We start from the raw sequence: 27,823 nt of genomic DNA, 5'->3' as shown, positions 1-27,823 counted from the left end.
CAGGGACAAGTTTAACTGGGTGAGCAGACTTTTTTTCTGATGGTGAAATTAAGCCACACTTTCTGGCTCAGATTGGGTCTCTTTGATCTCTCACACAGAAACTGCCCAGCTGTAGCACTGGAAGTCGACACTAAGTGGCAGCAGTGTGCTTTTAATGTCCTTTTCAAAGTTTTATCAGCGCAGCGCTCTGTCAGCAGTCATCTGTGTAAGACAAAACGATACATCAGGAGCTTCCTATAAAATCTCTCCCCTCTGTTTAGTTTTGGCTGGGCTGTGAGCCAAGACATTTGTTTTGCCAGAACACCAATTACATTCACAACAGGTATAATTCTAGGGCAGGGATAAGAGGAAGTATTGTACTTAATTTCAAGACGTATTGTACGTGATCAGAGGAAGTATCAAAGTTGACTTTTATTTTGTATTCTCACTTGTAAGGCACTATCCTTCAAAACAGAAAATGTACACGAATCCTATTGGCAATAACACTGCAGATTATTAAATATAACCCTCTAGGCTGTTTTCTATGACATAATAGTCATCATATTCTTTGTAAGGAAATTACAAAATGGAGAACGAATTCTCATTTACAATGATACTCTGGAGACGAATTCATCTAACAGGTCACTTACTGAAGAAGTGTGGGTGCAGTATCTTGCTTAGAGACACACCATTAGCAGCCCCCTTGCAATTTAAACCCATAAGCCTCTGGTCTGTAGTCCATGGCATCAACCACTGATCTGTGATGCTGCTAAGTTTTAAAACAATTTCCTGTACAAAGAAAAAAAAAACAGCCTATGGAAGATGTCTTGATCAGCAATGAGTGTAGTTCAAGTTATTTTAAATAAGTCACAGATTAGTCTGGGTTAAACAAAAGTTAAACCACACCATACTATAAGTTTCACAGACTTCAGTGTTTAACAATTGTGCTTTTAAAATAAATTAAAAGGCAGAAGATTGTTGTTGCAATGAAATAGATTACAGGCAATGACAAGGAAAAAGAGAGAATGGTTATCAGATGTTTGAATCTTACACATTTAATTAAACTTGGGTGATCACAGGCATACCAAACCCACTACTTTGTCCTTCCTAACTCACAAAACTACTCCTGTGAGTCTGTGATTTTCCAAGATAAGGAACTCAGGCTGATTTCGATTCAAACCAGGAACCTTCTGAATCACATTGCTCATCTTATATAACAAATCATAACACTCTACAGTATCTCATAAAACGGAGGCTATTTTCCAAGTCTCCAGAGTGCATACATTATGGGCAGCAATGGTAGCTATCTAGGTAGTTTTATGATATGATATATGTGTATATCTTCTCCCTACTGTACATACAGTATATGCAGTGTAGTATAATGACTAATCTTTTAGTTACAAGTTTTTTAAATTTTTTACAATTGATGTTTAGAACTTCTCCTACTGTTTGGAATCCCAGGAGGAGAGTTTTCTCCAACACTTAAAAAGTAAATTATGTTTAGATAAATAATACATCAACCTCACTTGTCTCAACATTTCATATTTTTGTCTTTAAATTTCTCAAGCAGCTTAAACATGTGTTCTTCATCATAAGAAAACATTACCTCAACTAATACTGATACCTGTGTTTTAACAATCAGTCTTCACAGATTGTCTGCTGTGGTCTTTATTGCTCAGAAGCTTGAATGGTTCTTATTCTTTTAAAAATACCTGTCTGAGATTTGCATGCAGTATCTTATTATTTTGCTCTATGCTGCAATCCCTATTTGCATACTGTAAATGTCATGTATGTTACAGGCACAGCATTGTTTTTTTCCAGTATTAATCCAACAGAATCACTATTCTTTTTCCATTGAGAAGAAGCAAAAACAAAAAGAGAAAAATAGAATTCAATGAGCAATAAACTATCTAAAGATTTAGCAGAAAATTAAAAGTCTTACATACTGATTTCATTTTGAAATTGATGTTATTTTCAAAGAGAACCCACATTAGACACACACCTTAGATTATTAGACAAAGAAAACACTTTTCACTGCAGATTGCAGGATATTTCTGCTACAATACTGTGTGAAAGACTACATGAATAGCAGAAATGTAATGATAAGAGCCGAATAAAATACACTGTAGAAGAAGTATAATGATCAAGGCAAAAAAAACTATAAGTAGAAAAAAACAGGCAAAACTGAAATTTTATGTTATAAAACTATGAAAGAAAACATATATTGGTTTTATTTTTGGACAGAAAATGTACCATAAATATCTGTCTTCTCTGATCTGTTTTGCCATTTTCTCTAGTATGTTTGCTACAGAAATTAGATTTGCTAAAATAAATTACACAGCTATCATGTGGCATTGTAACTCCCTGCAGTACTTTCTGTGAGAAAATTGAATTTGCTGCATCCTGCTATGCAAAATGAACACCGTATCCTCACCCTGTTGTGGAAATATGGCCAGACAATTTGTCTTAATAACTACAGCCTAATTTTAGAACTGCAGTTTTTGAAAATATATGAGACATTTCTATGCTATCATGTTAACTTTCACTTTGAAACATTCTTATTATGACAGCATTATTAAGCATTGTATTACAGCCCTTTACATACTAGTTACATTTTAAAATACACATTGAATACTGTTAAAATCATACACAAGTTGATATATACTGTATATATGTATACCCTATATCTATAAATAAGTAATCAATCAGCTGTTTAACTTTTATTATTAATTATTATTAGAGTCAGGGAATTAATACGTGAATTAATAAGAGATAAAATGCAATATTGCATGTAAAAGTATTTATAGACCCTTGCACAGTTTCACATTTTGTTGCTTTACAGCTCACAATCTGAACAGCAATTAACATTTGTTAGATACAAAACATTTTTTGTTGAACAGAAGGGTCTGAATTCCTTTGCCTGGCACTATATTTTGTATCTTTTTGTAGTATATTGCCTTTCCATGAAGGCTACATTCTTAAATAATTTTAATTTCATAATTCCACCTCCCACAGGGTGTAAGCGTATTTATAAAGTTTAAATCACTGAGACTGAAAGCTGTGGTTCTCTGGTTCAAGTAGAGCATAATAATAAAAATAAAACATGGTTTTCTGTTTTTGTTCTTGTCACTGCTCTTGAGGATTAAATCTGTGCAGTTTTTAGTCTTTATTTCAGTCTTAGCTGAAGTGAGATTTTCACCACTGAAAAAAAATAACAAAAGAGTTTGGTATATATTAAGGTATATATTCAAGTGTTTATGCACCAAACCTATTTGCATAAAGATTCTAGAAAATTTCCAAAGCCACAAACACTTTTTATTCTACTCCTCCTCACCCTTATTCTTTTAACTTTCTTCTCTTTAATCTACTGTTTGCTGTCCAAAGACACTGTGCATGATGGAATGGTGAAGTGGCGTTTCTAAATACAGTACCTCAAACAAGCCACAAGTCATGAATGCCATGTTCAGTAGACTATGGGAGACAGTTTTCAGTCCCCAACAGCTACATCACCCTCCAGCTCGCAACTGGCAACCCACTGAAGCTAAGCAGGTGTGAGCCTGGCCAGTTCCTGGATGGGAAATCTCTTGGGAAAGCTAAGGTTGCTGCTGGAAGAGGTGTTAGTGGGACCAGTAAGGGGCGATCACCCTACAGTCTGTGTGGGTCCTAATGCCGCTGTATAACGATGGTGACACTTTACTGTAAAAAAAGGTGCCATCCTTTGGATGAGACATTACACAAAGGTCATGACTAATCGTGGTCATTAAAAATTCCAGGACGTTTCTCGAAAAGAGTAGGGTGTTACCCCGGTGTCCTGGCCAAATTTCCCTCTGGCCTTTACCAGTCGTGGCTTTAATAATAATCCTCATCTGTGAATTGGCTTCATCACTCTATTCTTCTCCCCACTGATAGCTGGTGTGTGATGAGGGTACAGAGTGCACTTCTGCTGCTGTTGCATCATCCAGGTGGAGCTACAAAATGGTGGTTGTGGAGGGGAGTTCCCATTACCTGTAAAGTGCTATATAAATGTAAGGATTATTATTATTTGGTTGCTAAGCAACTGCTACAGTTGCAGTTACAGATTGTTACGCTACCGCAGTTCCTATATGAAGGCACTTCTGGAGGCAAGTTACCCTGATCCATCTGTCCATCTGCCAGTGTCATTACACTTAGAGATACTGTAAGATTGTTGATGCCATGACTGGCATTATAACATCTGCCTCAGAAGACCAGTAAAAAAAAAACTGATAATTTTTGTGTCAGGTCTGAAGCAGGTTGCAACACTTTTGTGGGATGTTCCAGCCACTTACCGCTAACTTTTGCTCATTATTGGATAATTGAAGCATCACAATGAGACAGAATCTTTCTTATATTTGATTTGTGGTTATTTCATGTGTATGGTGGATACATACCTCTGAATCACAAGTATTCACTAGTTAAAAAGTTTAATACATTTCTCAGAGTTGTCATGCACGGTTTCTTTTTTGGTAGGGGACGCATTGTATTTTTGGTCATTTTCCAATCGTTTCGACAACATTAGTTAGTTACTTTATTTGAAATAGTTTTGTTATATGCTTTTTCATGATCCTCAAAAAGACGTTAGCGTTTGGGTAACCATTTTTTCAGCCTGGTGTTTTGTACACCCATAGACATCCTAATGGGTCATATCCTGACTAAACTGGACACCCACACTTTCTGTAATTCCCACTAAAAAGAAACATGAAAAAGCAATGAGATAAAAAGATACAAATTGTAAACTAACGGGAGTAGTTGCAATGTTGGAAAGAAAAAACTAAAGACAAGGAAGACAGAAAACAGAGCCTAGTCTTTAATTATTTTGAGTCACTTAGTGTTTAACAGAACAGAAGCCCTTTGGCCAATTTGCTCTCTATTGAAAATCTGACTGCAATAAAGACCAACAAACCTCAATTTCAATTACATTCCTAATGGAAATAAATTAGAAGTCTGCTGATTAACATTTAGAAACCATTTCTATTGTGTTGCATTTTGTTCAGGATTTGACTGTTTAAGAGTTAAAGGTTTATTTATATCAAATTTCACTTTTTCTATAAACATATGAATTCTTAATGCAGCATAGGTAGCATAATATTCTGCTCTGTGCAACATTGCACAATTTTAATTGGATGAATGAATTGCTTTTGAAGTTCATCATCACTATGTGAGATGAGTTTTAACAGTATCTGGATGTTAAATTACCCTTGGAAAACCATTTAGTGTTCAGTTGAGCTTCCCAAGCAAGAAATAAAATTAAGTTATAAGTTCCCCTCAGGCAAGAAAATGAACTTTTGCCTAGCTGCAGAAAAAAATGTATAAAAAGAAAAATGATCTAATTGAGCCCTAAAATATTTTCAGTTTTCTACAGTAAATATGCATATTCCTCATCTTAACAAAGATGTTATATAATAGTCCAAAAACTCCAAATTTGAAATGGATCCTTGTCACCATGGAAACAGCTTGCTATTAATTGGCCACAAAAGAGCAGTTACCAAGGAAATATAACAAAATCTGTTGCTTATTGGCTGTTGCCTTGGGAGAAATGTAGCAGAAACCTGTATGTTGTGGGTGTGTGTGTGTGTGTGTGTGTGTATGTGTGTGTGTGTGTGTTAATGTGTAAGCATGTGTGTGGAGGGGGGATGCGGTTGCTATGGAGACCGGACTGTGTATTGCTGCGAAAACTCGCGAGGGTTGGAGGAGGGAGTAAGGCAGGAGGATAATACAAGCACAAGGCTGTCAATCACAAAGCATCCCCCTCTTCTCCGGAGATCAGGAAAGTGATAGAGACACACTGTACAGAGCCACGTTATCAGAGTCTATCAGCCTCCAACGAAAAGACTGAGCGCCTGAATTATGGCTACCATCACCTGCACTCGTTTCACTGAGGAATACCAGCTTTTTGAAGAACTTGGCAAGTAAGTTATTTCTAACCAGGGCTTTTAGAGAATACTGGGAATATTTGCCTCAAGGTGGAAGTTCTTTGAGTGTTGAAGCATGAGATAGAAGCATTTTTAAGCATTTTTCATTTTGTATTTCCTTCTTTAGGTATACAGCTTTTTACTCTCATTGAAGGTTAAATATGCAAACTTCTGATTAAATCAGCTCTGAAAACAGTTTTACAGGAACTATTGCATACATAAACATTACCACCGTAATGCATGTGCTCTAGAAGAGGACAAGGAACTTTAGAATATATTTCTAAAAATAAAGCAAAAAGATTCAAGCCTGTTAAGTCCTCGTGTAAACCTCAGTTTGCGTTTGATGTATTATTGATAACAGAAAATGAACAAAATACATATGTAACTTGTGGTACTGTGAGTACAGAATTAGAAAAGAATTCAACAGAAATCAAAAACAAAGCTCTGTTTTATCTAAAACTGCCAGCCAGACCTAGAATTATTATGACAAGGCTTATGAGGCTGATTGCAAGGTAAATAAAACTGTTATGTGTTTCTGTACAAACAACTTCAAATATTTGTACACACTTTTGTGCTGCATGCTGACTACTGCCTCAGTATATTTCATACAGTTGTTGGTTAACTGGCCCTGAGATTAACACTGAAGTTCAGATGTGTGGAACAAAGCAAAGTGACATGATTTAAATATTTGATGTCTTACTGTAGTGGAATGTCAGGATACTCACTCAGTAGGCACAGAACAATGCTTCTTTTCTTTATACTGTCTTATACCTGCAGTGGGAAAGCATATGCAGTTGAAAACATTAGCCTGTCATATTTTACTTTCCAAATTTCATAAATAAATAAATTGTGACACTTCAGTCTAGCAGCTAGTGCTCAGCATACATATATTAAATGCATATAATGAAAGTGGAAAACAGGATTTCCAGAAACAGCCCTCTGAATTGGTGCAGTCAAGTATGAAATCCGGGGTAGCTGAAGGGGCTGTAATGCATTTTATGTGTATTATGGTGGGGAAAACATAAAAGAAAAAGCTCCAGGAAACTTCTTAGGAAAGTCCTCCTTATTTAGATCCATTTATACCTCTTATACTGTACGTACAATGCACTGCAATGTCAGGATAGAAATTGAATTTAATCTGAATAGTTACAACACATACTGTAAAGTCACACTGATTTTTATATTGTTCTTAGCTAGTGTCTGACATCCACTCTCTTAAGATCTGTAATGCTGCAGCTCCAGAGCTCTGGATTGACAAAAACAGCAAGACAAAGGTATTCGTACACTGTTACATAATTCAATTTGCTAGGGGGCAGGGGCACATCCAGTGACTCTGGAGATTTCATTATTCTTGGCTGCCATAACAACACTTCTGCTTTTTGTAATATTACTTCATTGGTGGAATGATGTTGTTTTGTTTGGTTTTATCAGTCCCTCGATTTTTATTTTGATTAAATTATAACATAAATCATTCAACACAACACAGTGTCGGTCAGCTAACATCATATTACTATAATTTTAAAAATCTTTTTTTATCATTTTTTTAAATATGGTAGAAGCCAAAGCATTGCAATGTACAAAGATATAACTGTGTTGAATCAGCTGCTTAGTCCACAGTTTACAGTGTGTAGAGCAATGTTGCCTTATTAATAACATGCTAGTTATGTGGAAAATGAGACAATAAACAATACAAAAAGGAAAAGGCAATCTCTGGAATGCTAACCAGTTACAAATGTGGTCACAAATCATTGATCTGGAACTCAGTTATGTAATGAATTTCTCTGATCAGTATTTTTGTTGCATTTGATTAGGCACTTAGGTGTGTGTAAAAAAACATGGATCTGCAACTGTGACTGTTGGCAACTTCATTAGAAATTCTAAGTTTCATAAAAAATAGCCTGACAGCAGTAAATTGCCTTAAGAGAACTGATAAGAAGAGGTTGGTTTACACTGAGAAAACACCAGGTCCACTTAGTTTGAAAAAGCAGGGAGAAATATTTACTAGGATTATGACTTACAAAGACCACCAACAAACTCTATTCCAATATCTTGAGTATGTATTTTGAGAGGCCACATGCAGAACTTATGGAAATACTCAGTACTGGACAAGATGAAAACATTGTTACCTCAATATAGAAGGCACTCCTAACTGGGAAATGTATTGTTTTGCAGTATATAGCATTTTTTTGGTATCACAAAACTTGGAAACTGAAAAATCCAAAATGTTCACTGCTTTGATATTCTATGAGTAGAAAATAAATAAAAAGGCCTGGTTCTATAAAGAAAACAGTAATATTACCTTAATATTGATATTGATATGAAGACCTGATGATTCATTAAAACTAGTTTCATACATACAATAGCAGAAAATACAATTTCCTTAATTCAATATACCATACATCTATCTGCATCTACACGTAGATTTCTATTTATTTCCTTACAAACTCATGTGTCCACTCTGGCTAATTAAACAGATCTTGGATTTCTAACTACATGTATTTTATAAATCATTATTTTAATATCCACACATAGCTTATTGTAATTCTCAATCTATTCTTTCCAGTTTCTATTACATTTAAAAGAACTATCATTTCTCTTATTTACATGGTCTCCACTATCATTGTGTTTAAAACAAAAGGATGCCATAACCCACATCCTTTTAGACAGAAATGTTCAATGCTCTGTTTTCACTTAGCCTATTCCTTATGGTAGAATTCTGGCTTGCTTTGTATGCATCATGGATTTTGAACAAAATTGTCCTTATATGTATTCTGCGGTCTTAGTTTTGTGTTCAGGCTGAATATGCGATATAGATTGCTCTTGATAGTAATGATAATGACTCCAGTTATGACTTCATTATTCTATTGCAGTATCATTTCTATTTCCTTGTTTAAAATGTGGCAGAGCAGAAAAAAGTTAAAAGCATTGTATTTGATTTAAGAACCCACTCTTAGGACAAGATCTGTAAAAGGTGTCATAGCTAATAAAGCTGCTTAAGTTCTCTGGTTCTTGGTAATGAGGTATTAGTCTCTGAAGCTCAATACAAGAAGACTGTATAATGGAGTGTTTGCAAAGTCGCTGTGAAAAAAAAAATTCTTTTAAAGGTTTCTTTAAAGCATTTGAAACTATAGATGTGGAAGAGCTGGCTAAGTGAAATACCACTGAGAAAGTGTTTTGAGCTCCCTTTGGAGGGAATGAAGTGGGCTACAGTACAGTTCAATTCCAAACCCCACTGAAAAGTAAATAATGATATGAAAATTAAAACGCAAGCAGTTTCTCCGGTGTAGAATTTTGGGCAATTAACCAGCATGTAAAGGATAGCCAACTGAATAAGGGAACATACCCACGGTCTGCCACATGAAAGTCTGGATTCGAGAATGTGAGCACCATAACGTGTGCAAATAAATACTTCCCAGCTTGCCAAAAAACAGATCAAGGCATCTGGCTTCAAAGTGTGGGGCAAATCAGCTAACGAGATGCATAATTTTGGGAAAAGGTGCGAGGCTCTGTGTAAATCATTTCTTTGGACTAAAAATATGACTGAGCATATTTATTCACAGACCCTGCCAAAAGCCAAAAAAGTGCCATACCGTAAATCCCAGACTGTAATTAAATATTTAAAACCTATTTCACTTGGCAGATTTTCTGTTAATGGATATAAAGTTCCATTAATGATGTTCACTATTAAGTAACCATTTTAAGAAGTATTTTTTGTACAGAAGACGATTAATGCTATACTAATGCTAGATGATAGTCCACACATTTATTTCTTCTCTGCTCTAGATAGATTTAACCCTGCATTTATATGAAATCATTTTATTCTTTTAGTTAATGTAATGCCTAAAACATCACAAAGTGTCTATTCAGAATTACACAGCTTGAATGGCTGTTGAGTACTGTCCAAATGATTGCATTCTTAAAAGTTGTTTCCTTCTGTATTGCTGTGTGTCATAGTGACCATATTTTAACAGGACAAAACACTTTCGTTTTCTATTGTTAACATTCAAGGCTCCCTCAAAAGTAGCCTTGACTTGTTTTTGTCAGGAAGATACTGGTTAGTTAATAAGTTATAATTAAAGAAAGCAATAATGAAGGTTTTGAGTAAATGATTGTGCTCAGGATGTACTGTATATGTATTTTGACTTCCAGTTGTGTCTAAGGTGTCTAAGGCTTCCTCTTAGTAATTTCTTGGCCTTGAAAGTTACTCCTGTATTCTTATGCCAGATTCCACTTTAGGGGGAATTTTGACTACAAAGAATATACTGGTTCACATCTTTATAATCTACAGTATGTATCCAGGAATGTAATGAAAGTGCTTTCCACTATCCAGCTTTGTGTTCAAGATATATCCAAAGTCAAATAAATGAAAAGGGAACATTTTCTCTTGACATACTGTACTAACTGAGCTCCAGTTTCTGAATCTGTTTTTCTTTTTTTCCAGGGGTGCCTTTTCAGTGGTGAGGCGTTGTGTGAAGGTATTGTCTGGACAGGAGTATGCTGCTAAGATCATCAATACCAAAAAGCTCTCTGCTAGGGGTAGGTTGTTGCTTCTAGGCTTTCTGTTGCTGCAGTTGTCTCTCTCTTCTGTTTGAATTTATAAATGCGTTTTGCTACTACTGTCATCTTTGATGGTCCTATCAGAGTATAGCTGCTGAAATTTTGCATGTTACTGATCTGTCTCCCAACAAAACCAGAATGTCTACTATCCTTGCTGCCTCTACATACCAGTAGGTATGTTTCCTACCCTTTGGGTGAGAGCAAAAGAGTGGTATAACAGACATGCAGACCTTAAAGTGTAAAGTATTCACCCTGTTGGACAAAAGTAAGAAAAAGGCTTGTAACTCATAATTACATTACAGAGACAATGTATTTCTGTCTTTAGCATTCTGATTATGGCTTTTTGGAAATCACGTTTTTTGCTGTTTGGTGTAAATGTAAGGCTATTGGCAAAAAAAACAAACAACATACAGAGCTTTTCTTTTATTGTTCAACCTCTGAAGGTGTATATTCCTAGATTAATATTCATACTCGGCACTGGAACACAATAGCCCAGCTTAGATAATGCCATACGTCTCAGGCATCAATTTCAGATAAATTAAAAACAGTCTGAAGACATGACATTCACTTTAAACCTATACAAAGGCAAATAATGGGGAAAAATGATTAAAAGCATCTTAAAGATTTTTTTCCTCAGAAACTATTGTTCTATATTTCCCGTAATGAATGGTTATTTTTTTTTGAACCCACATAGTAACCACAAAAGCCTGCTGATAACATGACAGTCCTTTTGTTCACAGAATTCTGAACTACACAGGATTAAATGAACCTCCAGGCCTGCTTCTAAGTTATGCACAGTTTATTCTTTATGTATTTTGGTGACAGACAAAATATACTGTGGTTATTGCAAAACTTTAAATTCAGGAAATGATTCTGAGACCACCGAAGAAAGAACATCATATTGTTAATCAACTGTTAAAGTTACATGACTGTATCATGAGCTACTCACTTACTGTAGCTGTACTGGGGATAGCTGACCTTTATAAATCTTAGATTCTGAAAACAAAATGCAAAGACAAAACACCCTTTCCTAAGCACAAAAATCTAATTATGAATACTTAGATAATCTGAATCTAAATACATCCTTTATTGCTGAATATGGGAATGGTATTGATGACATTTTATTTACATATGTATTCTAGTAACAGCACATACATGATTTAGAATTAACATTAAATTTAATTAGAAGTCTGTTGTATTGTCAAGCTATCAAAAAACACTCATATCTGCTAACATTCATTATTCAATTTAAAACCGAAATAATTTCAAACTCATGTAAAGTTACCTAAATTCACCGTTAGAGAGTCTAAGTACAAACTGCATTAGAAATGTCTGAATATGATTATCTTATGATTCCAGAGTATGAATATCTTTGATAGTTATAAAGCACAAAATACAAGCTTAATTTTACTTAAATGAGTACTGTAAGCCACTTGCATCTCTCACTTGTATTTCCAATTCATAGGTCAGCCTATTAAAACACTGTGGTTTGCTTTTGTTAACAATTTTGTCTTTTCTGTTCCAGGTTTATAATTGGTTTATTCATAGCACATTTCTGGAAATGAGATATTTTATTGTTTTGTATAGGCAAAGACTTATGAAAGGAGCAGGGGAAATTGTTGCTTCATTAATTGACGTGTCTTTCATGACTTCAGTAATTCTGCAAGGTTTGGATTATAAAAGTCATTTGTAAAAAAACAGTTTTTCTTTATACCTCACTATGTTTAAAATATGATACCTCTAAAAACAACGTATCACCTAGACAGAAAACACATGGACAATATAATAATATTGTAATTCCTTTTTATCTGTAGCTCAATATCTTACCCAACATATGATACTTGTTTTGCCTTACAGAGTAAACAGCAAGAAAAATTGTGAGTGTTGAACTTTCAAATATTCGACACATTACTTTCTAATCTAATTAGGTGTTCTTTGCTCTCATTCCTACAGACTACGCAGAAATCATTCTGTATCAAAGAAGGATAAAACATGAAATAAATACTGATTTATTTAGCTTCATGAATTGCAAAACCCCTTTCTTTCTTCTACAGTCATAAAATAGCCTCAATACTCTTATTAAATTCAATATCTCTAGACAAGGGAGAAAAATTGCCATATGCTGACATTAAGCAGGGCTGCCTGCGTTAAAGATTATATATATATATATGTTTTTGTGTTGTTTCCTTTCAACATTTAAATTCACAATGCTCTGAAACATTTGACTCATTTAGAATGGAAAATGATGTTTGATTGGTACATTGAAACAAATCTTTACACATTGCACAGCAATGAGTTGGCAAGGAATCTGAGGACTTTCATCTTGTGTAACTGCTTTTAGCAAACTTTTTTGCTAATATTTTTTTGGAACCTTTGTCTGTTTTGTAAGTATAGAAAGTGGTTTAAAAACACAGTACAACCTTCACAAAAAAGGTCTGGGGATCATGCAAGTGCATGTCAGATGCCTCTTTGTGTTTTGATTATTCCTTTGGCTCTGCATCTCTTGAGATGAGTTGAATGAACCCAGCAACTTGAATATTTTCTTAACAGTGTGTAAGGCTTATTTTAGATTTGGAAACTGTGAGCCAAATGCTTGCTCACTGTTAAGATACACTCAATATTTGTGATAATGAAATTGTGTAGATTTTTTCTTCTAAGCTCATTGGACTTAAAGGCCAGTGTTCCGATCTTCTCCAATACTCCTCCAGGCAAGACTAGAAAATGGAGTTTGAGTTCTCTCCGATGTGTGGCATATTTTTTAAATCCTCTTATGTTCATTTTAATACATGGTCATTTGGTAGCACATTCCGTATTGCTACTGATACTGATACTACTAAGAATAAAATCAATGTGACTGATGCTTTCAATTTCTGTTGATTTTAGGATGCATCCTTGGGTTTAGAAGACCCAAAGTGCAATAACTAAAAAAATGTAGTATAATTTCAGGCACACATTATAGGGTTAAGCATGAATATACTGTGTGGACTAAATGGGGGAGGACCTTGAAAAATACAGTACTTCCAAATCTTTCTCTGGGCTATAATGTCCATGCACCTCCTACTTGCTAAGAGTGGCCTGTGCAACTCTGGTCCTGCCAGGATGAGATCATGGCATACGGTGTGTTCTCAGGCAGCAGTGAATTACACTGTACCAAAAGCCTAGGTCTTGTGCCACACACAGGAGAATTCAATCCAGTTTTCCAAGACCATTATGTTACCTTATTACAGACTCAATGAGCCCTGTGACGTAAGCAGTGTATCATTTCTTCCCCGGAGTCTTCAGGAGCACGTAGATATCACTATCAATTAATTCATAATAATTAATTATGATACTAATTATGATACTACATAATCACTGATACTCTAAGGAACTTAAAAAAATACAAGCCCCCCCACCCCCCGTCCTTTGATCATTATTTATCATAATGGAAAGTAACAAAAAATACTACCTTGAAAATGTAATGTGTGCAGCATCACATTTTAGCAGTTAAACTTCAATAGAGATGAATCACTTAATATATTTGAAAAGTGTTGCTGAGTGAGTAAAAACTGTATCAACTCCACATGTGAAAACTGAAATTCACCCTTGTTTTGCATTGACAGTAAAATCTCTGAATGCAGTGGAAAAGGTCTCTAGTATGCCAAGTACATGATGACCTGAATCCATGCCTAAAGGGATTTGCAATAGTTTTCTGACAGCTGCTGTAGTTTGCTTAAAAGTAGCAAAAGGTTTACAACTACTGCAGGCATGTGACACAGCAAACTCTTAGTATATAAATATAACAGGAATGCATCATTGTATACTGGAGAATTATTTTGAGAGATATATAAAAAAAACTTTAAGGTGTATCTCGACGTGAAGTACAATGTCCTCTTATTTTACAACGTCTCCATGCAGAGAAGTTTTATTTCATCAGATGGTTTAATTTTTTGAAAAACATTGATTTTGTTATTATTTCTTTTTACAACTCGGATAAAACATCTTTAAACTTTACACGTCTTCATTATTTATAAATGCCTTCAATATTTTTAGATTTGTAATGATCCTTTTCTTGTGTATAATTTCCAGGAAAACATTCTTGTGTACAGTATGTATCCACATAAATATTTCCATGATCTTTCACAAAGGTGTAATGATCCTGCGACATGCCTGATAGCTCATTTTGAATGATGAGGGCAAGCCTTGCATGTGACAAAGGAGAAGCCATCTAGTAGCTATGCATCAAAAAAAGGAAAAAAATAATAATTTTCTTGAGGAAATAAATGTCTCACTGGAAGTTGAAAATTGCTGTGCTGTGCTTTGAGACTGAGAAGCTGAGGAGGCCGAGAGACATAATAAAGCTGTAAGAGTGCAAGGAGGAAATATACAAGTTGTCAGTGACAGGCAGACGAATAAGCAAAGCTGTCAAAAAGAATGTCTCTCGCTCATTAGGACTTTCTGCTGCTACTAGATGCTAAATATATCTCTACTCTTAATGGAGTCTGTGCTAGGGAGGGGAGCTCTTGGAGCTGCAAGGCAATCATTGAAGTGCAGTGAGCTGGACAAGAATCTAAAAAAAAAACACGCATAAAGAAAAGTTCAAATAAAGGGCTAATATTTTTCTCTTCACATATTAAATCATAGATGAGTGGCTGACTGACAGGCCCTGTGATATTATGTTGCCTGCTGAAATGTTGCCTAAGGTAAAATGGCTACTTAATTCTGGGTGAATCATGCAAGGTGCTTTTTGACAGTGAAACCCAAGGCAGCTCCAAACCCAGGCTCTTGGAATAAAAAAAGTAATTGCACTATATTGCATTCTTGCATTTCTCTCAGAGATGTCCTCAGGCAAAGGGAATCAATTAACAGAATTGAGTAGAAAAGAACAAGGCAAGGGAGGTTATCACTAGGAAAGACCTAAAAACAAGAAATAATTGAGAAATAACCATCAGCAATCAAGAACTTACTGTACAGTAATAATCACAAGAAACACAGTCCAAGAAAATGACCGAAAGCAGTTCATGGCCATAAAATTTCTGTGGCTCTCCTTCACATGAGTAAAGAGGGGAGTTTGTTCCCTTGATAGTTTCTTTGTATGAGCTGCTGGTAATAAATTATGACAATATCTGAGCTGTAAGATTCTAATTGTTTTTAGATACTTGTTAGTATAAGACTAATGCTGCGGAAAAGTAACATAATTTCAATGGATGAAAAATTAATTTAATATTTTTTAGTTTTTTCACTGGAGTATGCTTTTAAATGTAGATTATGTAATTTATGGTCTAGCTTGCTGATTAAAATAGCTACTTCCATTGACTTTTCCAAGTTATAAGATTCATTATAAGATTTAATGCTAAATTACTGTGCAAATATTCAGAGTTTGGGAAGATTGGCTGTGTCTAAGCATTGGTTTATTTGACTCTCATATATTTACTCTAGCCTCACTCTTTTATGTTTTTGAGATTTTCAGGAAACAATAGTGCAAGGAAACCATAATTTTAAACATATTACAGATTTACTGGAAACTGCATAGCCCTTCTCAACCATGATACAGATACATAATATTTACAAAAAAAGGGATGTGAGTAGATGTCAGACCAAACATACAGTATATCCTATCTACTATTCTGACAAAATAAATACTCTACCTCACAAAGGCCAAACAACAATAGGATTTCTTTAATTCTAAAACATCTTTTGGCCCCTTTCTTTGTGAAAGGAAGAATACTGGATACCCTCAAGATAAAAAGGCTGTTCTGAAACCCACACTCTGCACTGTCTGGTTTTCATCCCAGGTCACTAGAGGTAAATGACAGTTTTGTATACCATTTCCTTACCATCTACTGTTATCAACCTCCTTGCAATCTCACTGAATTAGCGTCAGTCCGGCCTGTGGCCCCAGTGCGTGCCTTGCTGTCTTGGTGGAACACGCTGGGCAAAGGACAAACACAGTGGGGAGAGAAAGAGGGTACAGACTCAAAGTTTGTCAGCCGCCCGTTTGCCACTCTCAGTTATCACTGAAGTTCTGTACCTATGGAAACTGTTGAAATATTTTTAAAAACAAAATATGGATTGCACTTCTCGCCCCTGTACTGGATAAAGCAGTTTAGTAAATGGATAGATGGCACTATAGTCCATTAGGCTTATCAATCAATTTTATACCACCTTTTGTTGTGCGAAATGGTAAACAAACCAGCCCTCCTGATTTGTTTTGCCTCCATGACACTGCTCGGTTGGAAAAACAGACTCTCAAGTGGGTTGATTGGCGTACATGTATAAAGTAAAATGTTGAATGTTTTGTGTGGCACGGCAAGTTATGTTTTATTTTAATAAATACATAATTTTTTCAGTTAATCTGCTAACAAGAAAATATACAATTTAATTATTACCTTAGTGAGACTGAAGAATAGAACCTAAGAAGTAATGAACAGTTTTCAGTAGAGCAGAAAACAATGACCTCTAAATCATTCCAGACGTTTTTAGATTACGCTATACTGGACTGGTCACCACAGCAACAGCATGATGTCTATTAAGACGAACTGTCCTGTGTGGATTACTCAAAATGTAATTTGTGTGCTGTAGTACATGTAAGTGTATTTTAAACAATTGCTAAGTGATCTGATTATGATAACATTGAACATGTACAGTGAAATCTTAAGGTGGATACTGTACATATATATACAGTATGTGTACAAATCATGGATTCTTTGCCACATCTGTTTGATGACAATCATGAAATAATTTGACTCAAATATTTAAAAAATGGCAGACATCACTGCTAAAACCTTATTAGTATTCTGTGAAAATGGTAAAGATGAAGAGATAATTTACTAATATTTTAAAAATGGCCAAAAAAGGTTTAGACAAAAATTAAAATGGACTTGAAGCTGAAGTTATTCCAGTACACCTGAAGTCTTCTGAAGCAGCTATCAGGCGGAATTGTAATAAATGACAATAAAAAGAAAATTTGTTTCCGAAATTCAGAGGAGAAATTATTGATTGTTGATATTTTGTGTTTTTCTCTAAATTGCCCTCTTCTCTGAAGAGTCCCTGACAAGTGGACTCTCTGTACCGTTACCAGCTGTCAAGAGGTAGACAGTGGACACACATAATGAGGCAATACCTGCCAATGTATATAACGGAATCTGGCCACTGTGCTTTAGCTCAAATGACAGTGGTTAGCTGCCTGACACTGTATCAGTCTCCAAGACAGCCTGTAATGGGGCTACTTCGAAAGTACACACATTTAGTTACAGGCCATGTGCCTCTATTTTCCTGTCAGCTTGATGAAAGGCAGACACCATATCCATCAGTCTCCTGGTGAGAGAAACAGTTGGATATGTAGCATGCTGTATGTTTCTGGTAATATAGGACACTCTCAATATTTGCACTGAGGTTGCAGCATTGCTGTTGCAACTCTGCCAATATATAGGAGAGGAACGTTTTTACCATATTTTCTATAAATATAACAAAAGTGTGGTTGCTTCAATATTTATCTTCTGTTCTTACTATCATTCAGGTATAGTATATATCAGATATAGTCAGTAAAAAAAACACCTGACTGTGGTGAAATTAATTGCTTTTTGCTGTTTTTTGTACATCTATTTTTAATTCTGAAGTACTGCTTACTCCAAAGCTACTGTGCCTCCAAGTTAGCTCTGTACATTAAGAGGTGCTTTCTCAATATATTACACTAGCTAAAAACTGAAATAGCCTTGCCTTCCATTCATTTAAAATAATACAACAATCTACATCTTTATTAAGAAATGCTTTAAATCCACTAAATAATATTATCTGAATGAAACCTCTAAACTCTTAAATACTCTAAAATAACAAATCAGATGCACAAAACAAGGAGAACACTTCCTTGAGTAACTATACTTATGTCAAAAAAAGCATATTAATACTACCTTTCTCTGTTATTCTCTAACATGGCTTATCAGGAAACTGACATCTGTGAAACAAGAAGGCAGGGCTAGCTTAAGGGGAATAATGCTTTGGAGCTAGAATCTCGAAGCTAAAGCTAGTTAATGAGAAAGAATGAATGCATTGTATGCTCAGATGACACATTTAAATAGCAGCCTCGATGGCCAGAACTCTCCATCTCATTGGAAAATGTTCACAGTTGATGTAACACCTGATTTCCTTTCCACTGCTGGATTACGCTCTCTTCTTTAAAGAAAATGTCTGCATGTATAACTCTCCTTGAGCAGGATTGTTGTGTTATATTATTATGTTATTTATTATGTAATGCTCTGTGTGTACACTTCATGGAGAATGGACCACTTGTAATGTTTTTCCTGGAAAAAGCATTAAATAAATTCTTGTGACTGTATCCACTTACTGCCAAGAGAGCTGGATGTGCTGGACATGTAGTGGTAAATTTCCAGTTCTTTTTTTTTTCTGACGTAGCCTATATATTGGATATTGAGAAAGCTTGTCCAATGAATTAAAACTGGATGATTCCAGGGGGCTCTATGATGATATTATAAAGCACAGAGTTCAGTTTTAGTTTGGTCATTTTTTGCTGGATATTCAGTATAAAAAATGAATATCTGAACATTTAGTTATTGATTTGCACCACAGTATTTTTTCTCCTGTAATCAAATACCTTCAAGGTGTACATAATTATCTTATAAGAACCATAACTTTGAGTTACTAGAGTGAACAATGTATTTTTTTATTGATTCAGGTTTCAAAGCTGATGCAGGTTGTAACTATACATATCACACCTGAAGAAGGCTCCACACCCTTTTCTTCTCTTTTCAGCATAAAATAAACCTTTACTTGTTCCTTTGCAGCCTACACATGCTGATGCAGCGACCTACTTGAACTACATTAGAAACAATGTCTTCATAGCAACTAAAATGAATGAATAAATAGTATCTAGAACTAGAAGAAGCACAGGTCAATTTATACTTTATCTTCATAACTTTTTTCTAATTCTTTTTTAGTTTTTCTAATTTACCAGAACTTTGGTCAGTAAAATGTCATGACATGGGACAAAACGGGTGATTTAGTGTAATCTCAGAACTCTCTTAATGTAAAAAACTTTATGAACATGTTGAGAATATATGGAAGACAATCATGATTTAATTTTACTTCAAGTTTAATAATAATTTAATAAATAATACATATATATTATTAAAAATATATTTACTGAACAAGCATGTGTAATAAATGTAATGGTGCTCATAAAGTAGTGTCTTACATGAACTTGTAACATTTCATGTGGATAATTTACAATACAGATGAAGATAAAACCAAAATGCTCTCTTATCAAGAAATACCTCAGCTAAACATTCCTGTTTTAATGCAAAAAATCCCAAGCCTGTTGATACTACTTAGTAGTCAATCCATTTGGATCCTTACTGGACCTTCCAAGAACTTGTGGGAATTACTTAGTGTTTTTTTTGGTAAGTTTATGTTGCCACTCTTTTGAGAAGCTTTATTTTGTTTGGGGCAGTGGTTGTTTTTTCTATTTATGCCATGGCTGTGGAGACATTTCTCAGCACACCAAGGGAGCCATGACTGTTATTCCACATGAAAAAACCTGTCAGGAGGAATTATATCTCCACTGACTGGAAGAGGAATACAGAAAGTATCCCTTCACTTCCAATTAAACCACTGGAATGTTGTGTTTCCCATGCTGTGCACATTCGCTTCTGTTAACTATGCAGTAAACTGATTTGAAGAATTTTCAGCAAAGCATTATTATACATAGAAGAGGCAACATCTAAACGTGGGGAATAACCAAACATGAGAAAATCATCTTTTGTCAACCCTCATACAAATACATCCACCTACAGTAATTACTCATGTAAGAGCAGTCCATTAATGTAGCTTTCTTTTACAATGGAACAAGTAATAGGTTTATTCCATGCTGAAAAAAAGAAGAAGGAAAACACAACGTTTCGGCCATGGAGCCTTCTTCAGACACCTGCCTACGCATGCTGACGCAGCTACCCACCTGAATTTCTTTTACAATGACAGATATACTCACTATACTTGTGTTAATGCATGATTATCATGAACACTCCTGCATTATAACATTTCTTCACATTTCTCAAGACTTTAGAGGGCTTCATTTATTTTTCTAAAAACTAAAGTTCTACCCAACATGGACTGTTCAGAGATTTTGCCAGATTAGGAAGATTAAGAAGGCCAATTTGAGGGTTGTGTTGGTTATGATTGCTCATTTTGGGAGCAATCAAGGTTACGGTAAAAAAATCAATCTAATAATAGAACGCAAATCTCATTTCACAGTACATTTCACAGTACATTCCTCAAGAATACATATCAGACTCATACAAATTAATGTGTAACATAGCATAACAATGCATACTATATACTGTATTGCTCTAAATGACAAGAGGACAAACCTCAATTTTTAAACCATAATGGCACATGCATTTTACATTGCTGATATTTCCATATTGCAATATTTAACCTTGTAAGCCTTTTAATTCAATACAGGCTATGAATACGTATGGGCACAATTCAGCATTACCAATAGTGTTAATGTCTTTCTCACCCAGGGCAATGAGACTGTTTATTCCCAATCAAGCACATACTGCAATTGCTACAGATACAGCAGAAATCTCTTAGCTTATGGGTAATATGATTTTGGTCTGCTGATGTATATTTCTATTTACCTCAAAGCCCATTACACTGCACAGGAAAAATAAACAGTATGTGTTGTCTGAGCTCATTCTCTCACTGTTATTACTAATAGACACTTTTCTGTTGCTTTTAAGGTGAAAGCAGCATCTGCACATCAACTCTCCCACCTACCCACCCACAAACAACCCACACACTCAAACACAAAAACTTTATGAACTCCAGTATAATGCATAGCCTTCAGCTTCAAAGCCTCTCTATTATTTTTCCATGCAAATTAGCATTCCCACATGAAAATAGAAGACATTTCAAATATATTTCCAATATTCATTCCATATTCTATATTTTCAAATTTGTGCATTAGACATACAGTAACATATAAGATCACACAGTCCTCCTAGAGTGATAAAATACCTCTTACAATGAGGTCCAGGGTCCAGGTCCCACACAAAAGTGCTGTTGAGATTCTTGCATTTCTTGACTGGACATTTCACATAGCAAGGTAAATGAACAGTGGTGTGTCTGCAATGTGTTAGAAAGTGTTGATAGAAAACAAAATCATAAACGGACATCAATTCATGAGAAGTCAAAGGGACGCTCTTATATACATAGAGCTTACCTGGGTTTTATAAATATATAACTCATCGCATAGTAAAATTATATTGCAAATTTTGACTGAACACTGTGCATAACTTGTAAAAAATATTTTTACACATTATAACAATGATACAGTGGTATCAATTATTATTATAGAGTCTGGTATGTAGGACAGAGAATCCCTAACAATGACTTTGAATATTTATTTAGGGGTTTATGTCAAAACAACTGGAACACAGTACTTAAAACTTCAGAGCTCCATTGAGTCCTCTAAGAGTCTAAGGCATATGAGAAATACATTAGTATCATCATCCTTTTATTAATAGCATCATCCTTTTATTAGTTTGTCTTGTGTTTTTAATATTTTTAATATGTCTTTCCACTGCCACTTTTAAGTATTTGTATTCTAAAGGCTGATAGACCAACAGACAGCTAAAAGTAATAAAGACATACTTGGTTTATCCGGGCAGGTGTTATACTCGCCTACATGTAGGAAAAACTGGCTCACAGAGTAATCATCTGGCACAGAAAAAAGTGAAGCACCCTGTCATTTTGCATATTCATTAAATTTCATTACAATGCTCTTGGTTTTTTCATCCAGTAGTGTTAAAGTACTGAAGAGTCCACTTTACTGGTTGACAATATCCTGAAAATTGATTGAAAGCTTTTTTGCTTAAAGATTAATCTAATTCAACAGTCATCAATTTATGAGTTATTTTTCCAGTCTTTTTCAGAAAAACAGACCCGCCATTGATTGAAGTAGGAATTTTCAATTTTTCTGCTACTTCTTCAATGTATCCCATAATGTAAGGAACTGGACGAGTGTACGTCCATCAAGGTGTCCATCTGGTTATTTAAGCCTTTTAAAGAACAGATTTTGGTTTAAAATTTCTTTCTCTCACTGTTCCAAGACTAAAAATGAGTACCTAACCCTGAGGAGAACAATTACACACCACTCCTTAGGGACTCAGACAAACAGAATCTAGAGACTTAATTAATGCTTCTAAATCCATTTGATTTGCAATGAAAGCATGACGAATTAAATTGTGGAGGCTGAATGTTTCACCTTTCCTTTGACAGGTCATATCATACCTGTCAGAGAACATTGGATTCACAACTCGGGGGTGAGGGCAGTCATCTGTCTAGATTAGTCTCTGAAAGAAAAATTATACATCCTTCTTCTGATACACTGCTGCTCTGCCACAACGCATAATCCATCACAAAGCAACCGGATGACACAAAACGTACTCCACAGGCCCTGCTAATACAATACCAGATTTCTAAAGTTTAAATTATTTTTTCACATCAAATGGAGAGAATGGATTCCCTGAAGCAGATTTTGTTCGAGACATCCACACTAAAAAAGACCCCAGTGCCTATTAAAAATAATTGTTCATCTTGCATCCACTTAAAAGAGACGTTCAAATCATTCATCTCTTGTTACATGACTCTCTGTACATGTATCATCTGGAAAGAGCCTATATTCAAACTGAACATGATTTGTTGACGGGTTTTGCTGTTGATGATCATTTCTGAAGAATAAATAAAAAATGAAATACAACAACATTTAAAGGAGCTTTTCAAATCATTGACATGCACGCTCCCACACAAGTAAGCAGGCTTCCATGCTTAAACTTCCTGTCACAAGCACTAATTAGTTGGCTACACAGAGTTAATCTGCAGTAACACTTATGTCACTTTCCTAAATGCGGAAAAATAGAGCTTCCTGTCATAAGTTTGTGAGACAGATGCTGTGCCACAAAAATGTAGCATAACTTTCTTCTGCATAGATCTTTGGAAAACCTTGAGTTCAAGGACATGATGGTGGCATAGTTGACACACTACTGTAGAGGACCTTTGAGGTTTTGAGAAAAAAGACACAATGGATTTGTTTAACAAGTAAGGCTGTGTGAAGTGGGTGGAGAGTAACATTGATGTAGGAGTTTAGCTTGAGGCACAGTACTTAAAACAGTAAAGGAGGGCAAAGAAACATATACAGGCTGCAAGTACTGAAAGCTCCTGTGATTTGCTTGTAGGGTTAGTAAACTGCATTATAAAACTCCTGCATAAAAGTTTAGAACAAGATTTTTTCCCCCATAAATGGTAATGTAAAATATTTTTAAGAAGAAAATCTTATAGTTAAGATTGAAAGACATTTATTGATAATGTTGTTTGACTATTCTTGTGGAATATTCTGTTAACTATGGTTGAAGTTAAAAGAACTCTCCCCGATGTATTAATATTAATTTTATGGCACTTAACAGGAAATTCTCTTTTAAGCATAAATGCTGCAACTTCCAAGTAAGTTTAAATGATGCCACCACGTCATGCCTTCCAAGATGATGCTCTTCAAAGTGCCTATGGGGAATCAATCAATTCACTTTCTCATGCTGAACTTACTGAAGTGTCCTATTACGCAGTGAAGCACAAAACTGCAGATGGTTCTAATCCCCACAGTGGATATGTATTTCTGTCTCCAAAAACTGAATATATGTTATAAGAACATATATAAGAATAAAATGTGAGTTTGATTTCATATATTCAAGTATTCAGGTGTAGGGATAATAGTTATAAAATGTTACATCTTAAATCTTGAACATATGCAGAATTCTATTCTATAATTTGGCTTTAGGTTATTTACATTTTGCTTTTTTCCCTTCTTTTAAGCAAAGTGGACTGTTGCATAACTGTACCTGTTGCTGCAGAAGACTTTTTTTACAATATAAAATAAAAACCTGCATAATCATTAATTTTTAATGCATCACCCACACGGTGTTAGCTTAAATTGTCTATTAGCATGAAGTGCATGCACAAACATTGCAGTAGAAAATATACATACCATGCAATCTTGAGGCCATCTTCAGGACAATTTATAATGTCTAGAGAAATATAATTCATAAGAAATATAAGAAATTAAGTATGGACTGCTACATGCCAAATGCTAAGTGATCCATAGCTGTTTGATCAGTGATTGGGCTTTTCTATACAGAATCTCAGAATTGGTTGAATGCAGTGTTAGGTGGCCTTCAATCTGGGCATGAAGGTTGCCATAAAACAGCAACCTTTATTATTTACAGGGCACGTGTGAGCTTTCAGTGTTTTCACCAAGAGCTGCGGCACTCCTCTAATTGATACAAACACTGTGGACATTGTGGGCCTTGCAGTGTGCAAAATGACAGATGAATCCAACCACGCAGAGTTTGGAATTTCAGGGCAGAGAAATTGCTGGCAATTCCAAATTAAAACAGACAGCTGAAACGATTTTTAAACAAGTAATTCAGGTGCATTTTAGGCACTTTGCTACACTTCATTTGTGTGTTATTGCCGCACAGTGTACTTTCTGAGGTGGGATCTGAGGCTTCCTTCAAAGAACAGATGAGTAAAACCCTCTGATCAATCACTGGCAACCAAATGAAGTATAAATAGTTTCCTATTATTTGTAACTCACCTCATTTTCTTATTTAAACAAACATGATTTCTTTGCACAGCAGAAATATACAGTGAGATACAGTTTAAAATAGTTCTTAATTATTATTTTACAGTTTTCATTGTAATTGTATGCCCTTTGGTTTCTTTAATTGTTAGTTTAAACTTAAAAGTCTTCTGAGATTATTACAAAGTTCATTTTGATATGTTTTAATGAAAAAATAAGAAGTTACAGATTAGATATACAACAAACTCCATTTCTGTCATTTCTGATAAAGTTCAAGCTACAGGTACATTAATTGCAGTAGATTCACACTTTAATTATGTGGTATTTACACTCTGAAATGTAAGTATTTATATGCAAATCATATGACCAATTCCTACTGCAATTAGATGACCAAAGGTAATTATTTATTTTGTAGTGATGAAAGACAACCTTGAGCCAATTTTTTAATTAAACAAAGACTTTAGAATATTTGAGAAGGTTTTTAAGTGTAAGGCCCAGAAACTAAAATTTAAACCAAATCACTCTGCTACCCAGTAAACGTCAAATGGTAGGCAAGACTTCCAGAAGCAAACTAGATATTTTCTCTATTTCTGAACTCTTATTTCAGAATATTTTGTGCTTACATAAAAGATTAACCACAAGCTATCTGTATTTTCACACAGTAAAAAAAACTAACTTAATCCTAAAAAATAATAATAGCTCACATACGGTAGAATATATTTTCATTGGTTGGAATTTTCATCACTATTGACATCTTTTGATGTCTTTTAATGTCAACCTTTACTTTTGACCACACTGCAGCAAATGTTTGATTTATTTCAGTTTTAAGCATCAAAATGGGAACTGTGATTACACACAATGGTCCTTAATGGGATGGGAGAAAAGGAAATGTCATTGCACTTAACAGGACACATCAGGAAACTCCTAAACATATGGTGCTTTGTGTGGTCTGTTTGTAGCATAATTCATTCCACAGCATGTAGCGTTTATCCATTTTGGGGTGACATAAATAAAAAAAACATGCAGGTTCAATCCAGTATGAGAAAAATACAGAGAAACTCATTTAAAAATATATATTCTAAACACCTAGTATCTTTTAAAAAACAACTAACAAAGAGAAAGCAGGAGAATACTGAGAAAAAGTGTTCCACTCACAGCAGTTTCTTGAGTCCAAGATCTCAGCTGGATGACATGGCTTTGCTGGAGTTCAGACCTTTGCCTGTCAGGAAACAGTGAAAAACACCAACACTGACTGAGCTTCCTTCACAGGTGGGGATGCTTTTGAAGTTGGCAATGTTGTGTAAAAACAGCAAAGCACTGTGGAACATCACAAATGCCTGTTCACAAATATAAAAAGTCTTCACGCAAGGTAACACACTGATAAAAAGCAATCGGATCCAAAATTAGGGCTAACTTTGTACTACTCATTGTCCAGGTGTAACAGACCCTGCACAGTTTGCTTTACTTCTAAAAATGACAGGCACAGAATTGGTGGATTAATTCAGGGTTAGAACAACTTGACTCTTTTTTTTCATTTCTTCTTTCATAATTCTGTTCCCAGTGAATTCAGCTGAGTTGCCTAGCAACAAACTTAGAATTCTACCAAATACCTTGGCAGCTAAGATATATTTTTACAAAGCAATGGCAAAAAGTCTTTGAATCCTAAAAATATACAGTAGAATACCATATAACAAACAAAATGTTATTTAGACAGTGCCTGAACATTAAATACACTTAAAAATTACTTAACAGTAATTTTGTGAAATTTAAGCTCATTACTAGTCTGAATACCAATGTATGCTATTAGATAGGCATTATTAAGATCTAATAAAAATTGTATATGTTTCCTTAAAATATTTTGACATGTTTTAGCATGTTATCAAACTTAGGTGTAGACAAAGTAATACAAGGTTGTTTACGTTGTGTGATTTTGTGGTGCCAGGTGTTGAGATTTAACAACCACCATGGATTTGCTGTGTCCACTAACAAAAAAAAAAAAGAGCTGGGCTACAGTTTTATTTTCTTCCTCTCTTGTCTTGGCTGGATGTGGTTGACGTTGCAGATCCTGTCTCTTCCCCAGCTTTGGTCACATAAGTCTTCTTTCAACTCCTTCTCCTTCACCTCCCTCCAAAATATATGTCCTCCTCCCTCTTCAGTCTTCCTTTTGTCCCTCTCTCTGAAAGTGTTATTCTGGCAATGTCTTTAAACTTACTCGTACTGTGCCAGTCTTCTTTTTTTCACACTCACCAGTCCTTAAATGTAAGTATCCCTTACTCTGTCAATCTTTATTACTTCACACATCCATCAACACATTGCCATCTCTGTCACCATCAGTCTTACCACAGCTTCCACACCTACATTTCCTGAATCCTTTGGTATTTACCCCACTCCTTTCACCCTCATGTTCATGACTTACTTTCTACACTGGGTGGCAACTTCATATGCTCAGATTATCTTGCAGTCTTTCACCCCCTTTCCAATTTCCTCACTATCATATAATCCTCTTGAGTCTTTTCTGCTTGTATTCTTGTACTGTACATTGTTCAAGTGTCCTTTGCATGTCTGCAATACGGGTTTTTTACATAATCAGCACACTATCATCATAGTAGACCAAACTAAACCATCCTATCCCCTCCAGATTCAGTTTCAGTGTGCTCAGTTGATTCTTGGATAGCCATATCTACTGTACTAAGTAAACCAATGAGCCCATTGAGGCCTCGGTGACTGC

The 27,823-nt window shown here is 35.1% G+C and overlaps 1 protein-coding gene and 1 long non-coding RNA gene across 5 annotated transcripts in view; one reads left to right on the top strand and one right to left on the bottom strand.

The window, feature by feature from the left end:
• Window positions 1-5,648: 5,648 nt before the first annotated feature.
• camk2a (calcium/calmodulin-dependent protein kinase II alpha) overlaps window positions 5,649-27,823 on the top strand; it is a 79,448-nt gene continuing 57,273 nt past the window's right edge. Inside the window, exons 1-2 of one of the 4 annotated variants that reach the window (XM_088604384.1) lie at window positions 5,649-5,906; window positions 10,351-10,445. In XM_088604384.1, the coding sequence (XP_088460510.1) occupies window positions 5,845-5,906; window positions 10,351-10,445 (157 nt within the window). In that variant the 5' untranslated portion in view covers window positions 5,649-5,844. The remainder of the gene's footprint in view (window positions 5,907-10,350; window positions 10,446-27,823) is intronic. The other 3 variants (XM_088604386.1, XM_088604383.1, XM_088604385.1) reach the window with 3 other exon arrangements.
• Window positions 16,171-26,318, bottom strand: LOC148650515 (uncharacterized). Its single transcript, XR_015926145.1, has 5 exons — window positions 26,251-26,318; window positions 24,502-24,541; window positions 22,755-22,816; window positions 21,480-21,587; window positions 16,171-16,376 (listed from the first exon to the last, which is right to left on the bottom strand). It is a non-coding gene; the product is annotated as an uncharacterized LOC148650515 (long non-coding RNA).

Source organism: Lepisosteus platostomus, chromosome 13 (assembly GCF_059453375.1).
Source record: "Lepisosteus platostomus isolate fLepPlt1 chromosome 13, fLepPlt1.hap1, whole genome shotgun sequence".
Lineage (NCBI taxonomy): Eukaryota > Metazoa > Chordata > Actinopteri > Semionotiformes > Lepisosteidae > Lepisosteus > Lepisosteus platostomus.
Note: the sequence above shows the minus strand (reverse complement) of the source record. Positions and strands in the feature narration are given on the sequence as shown.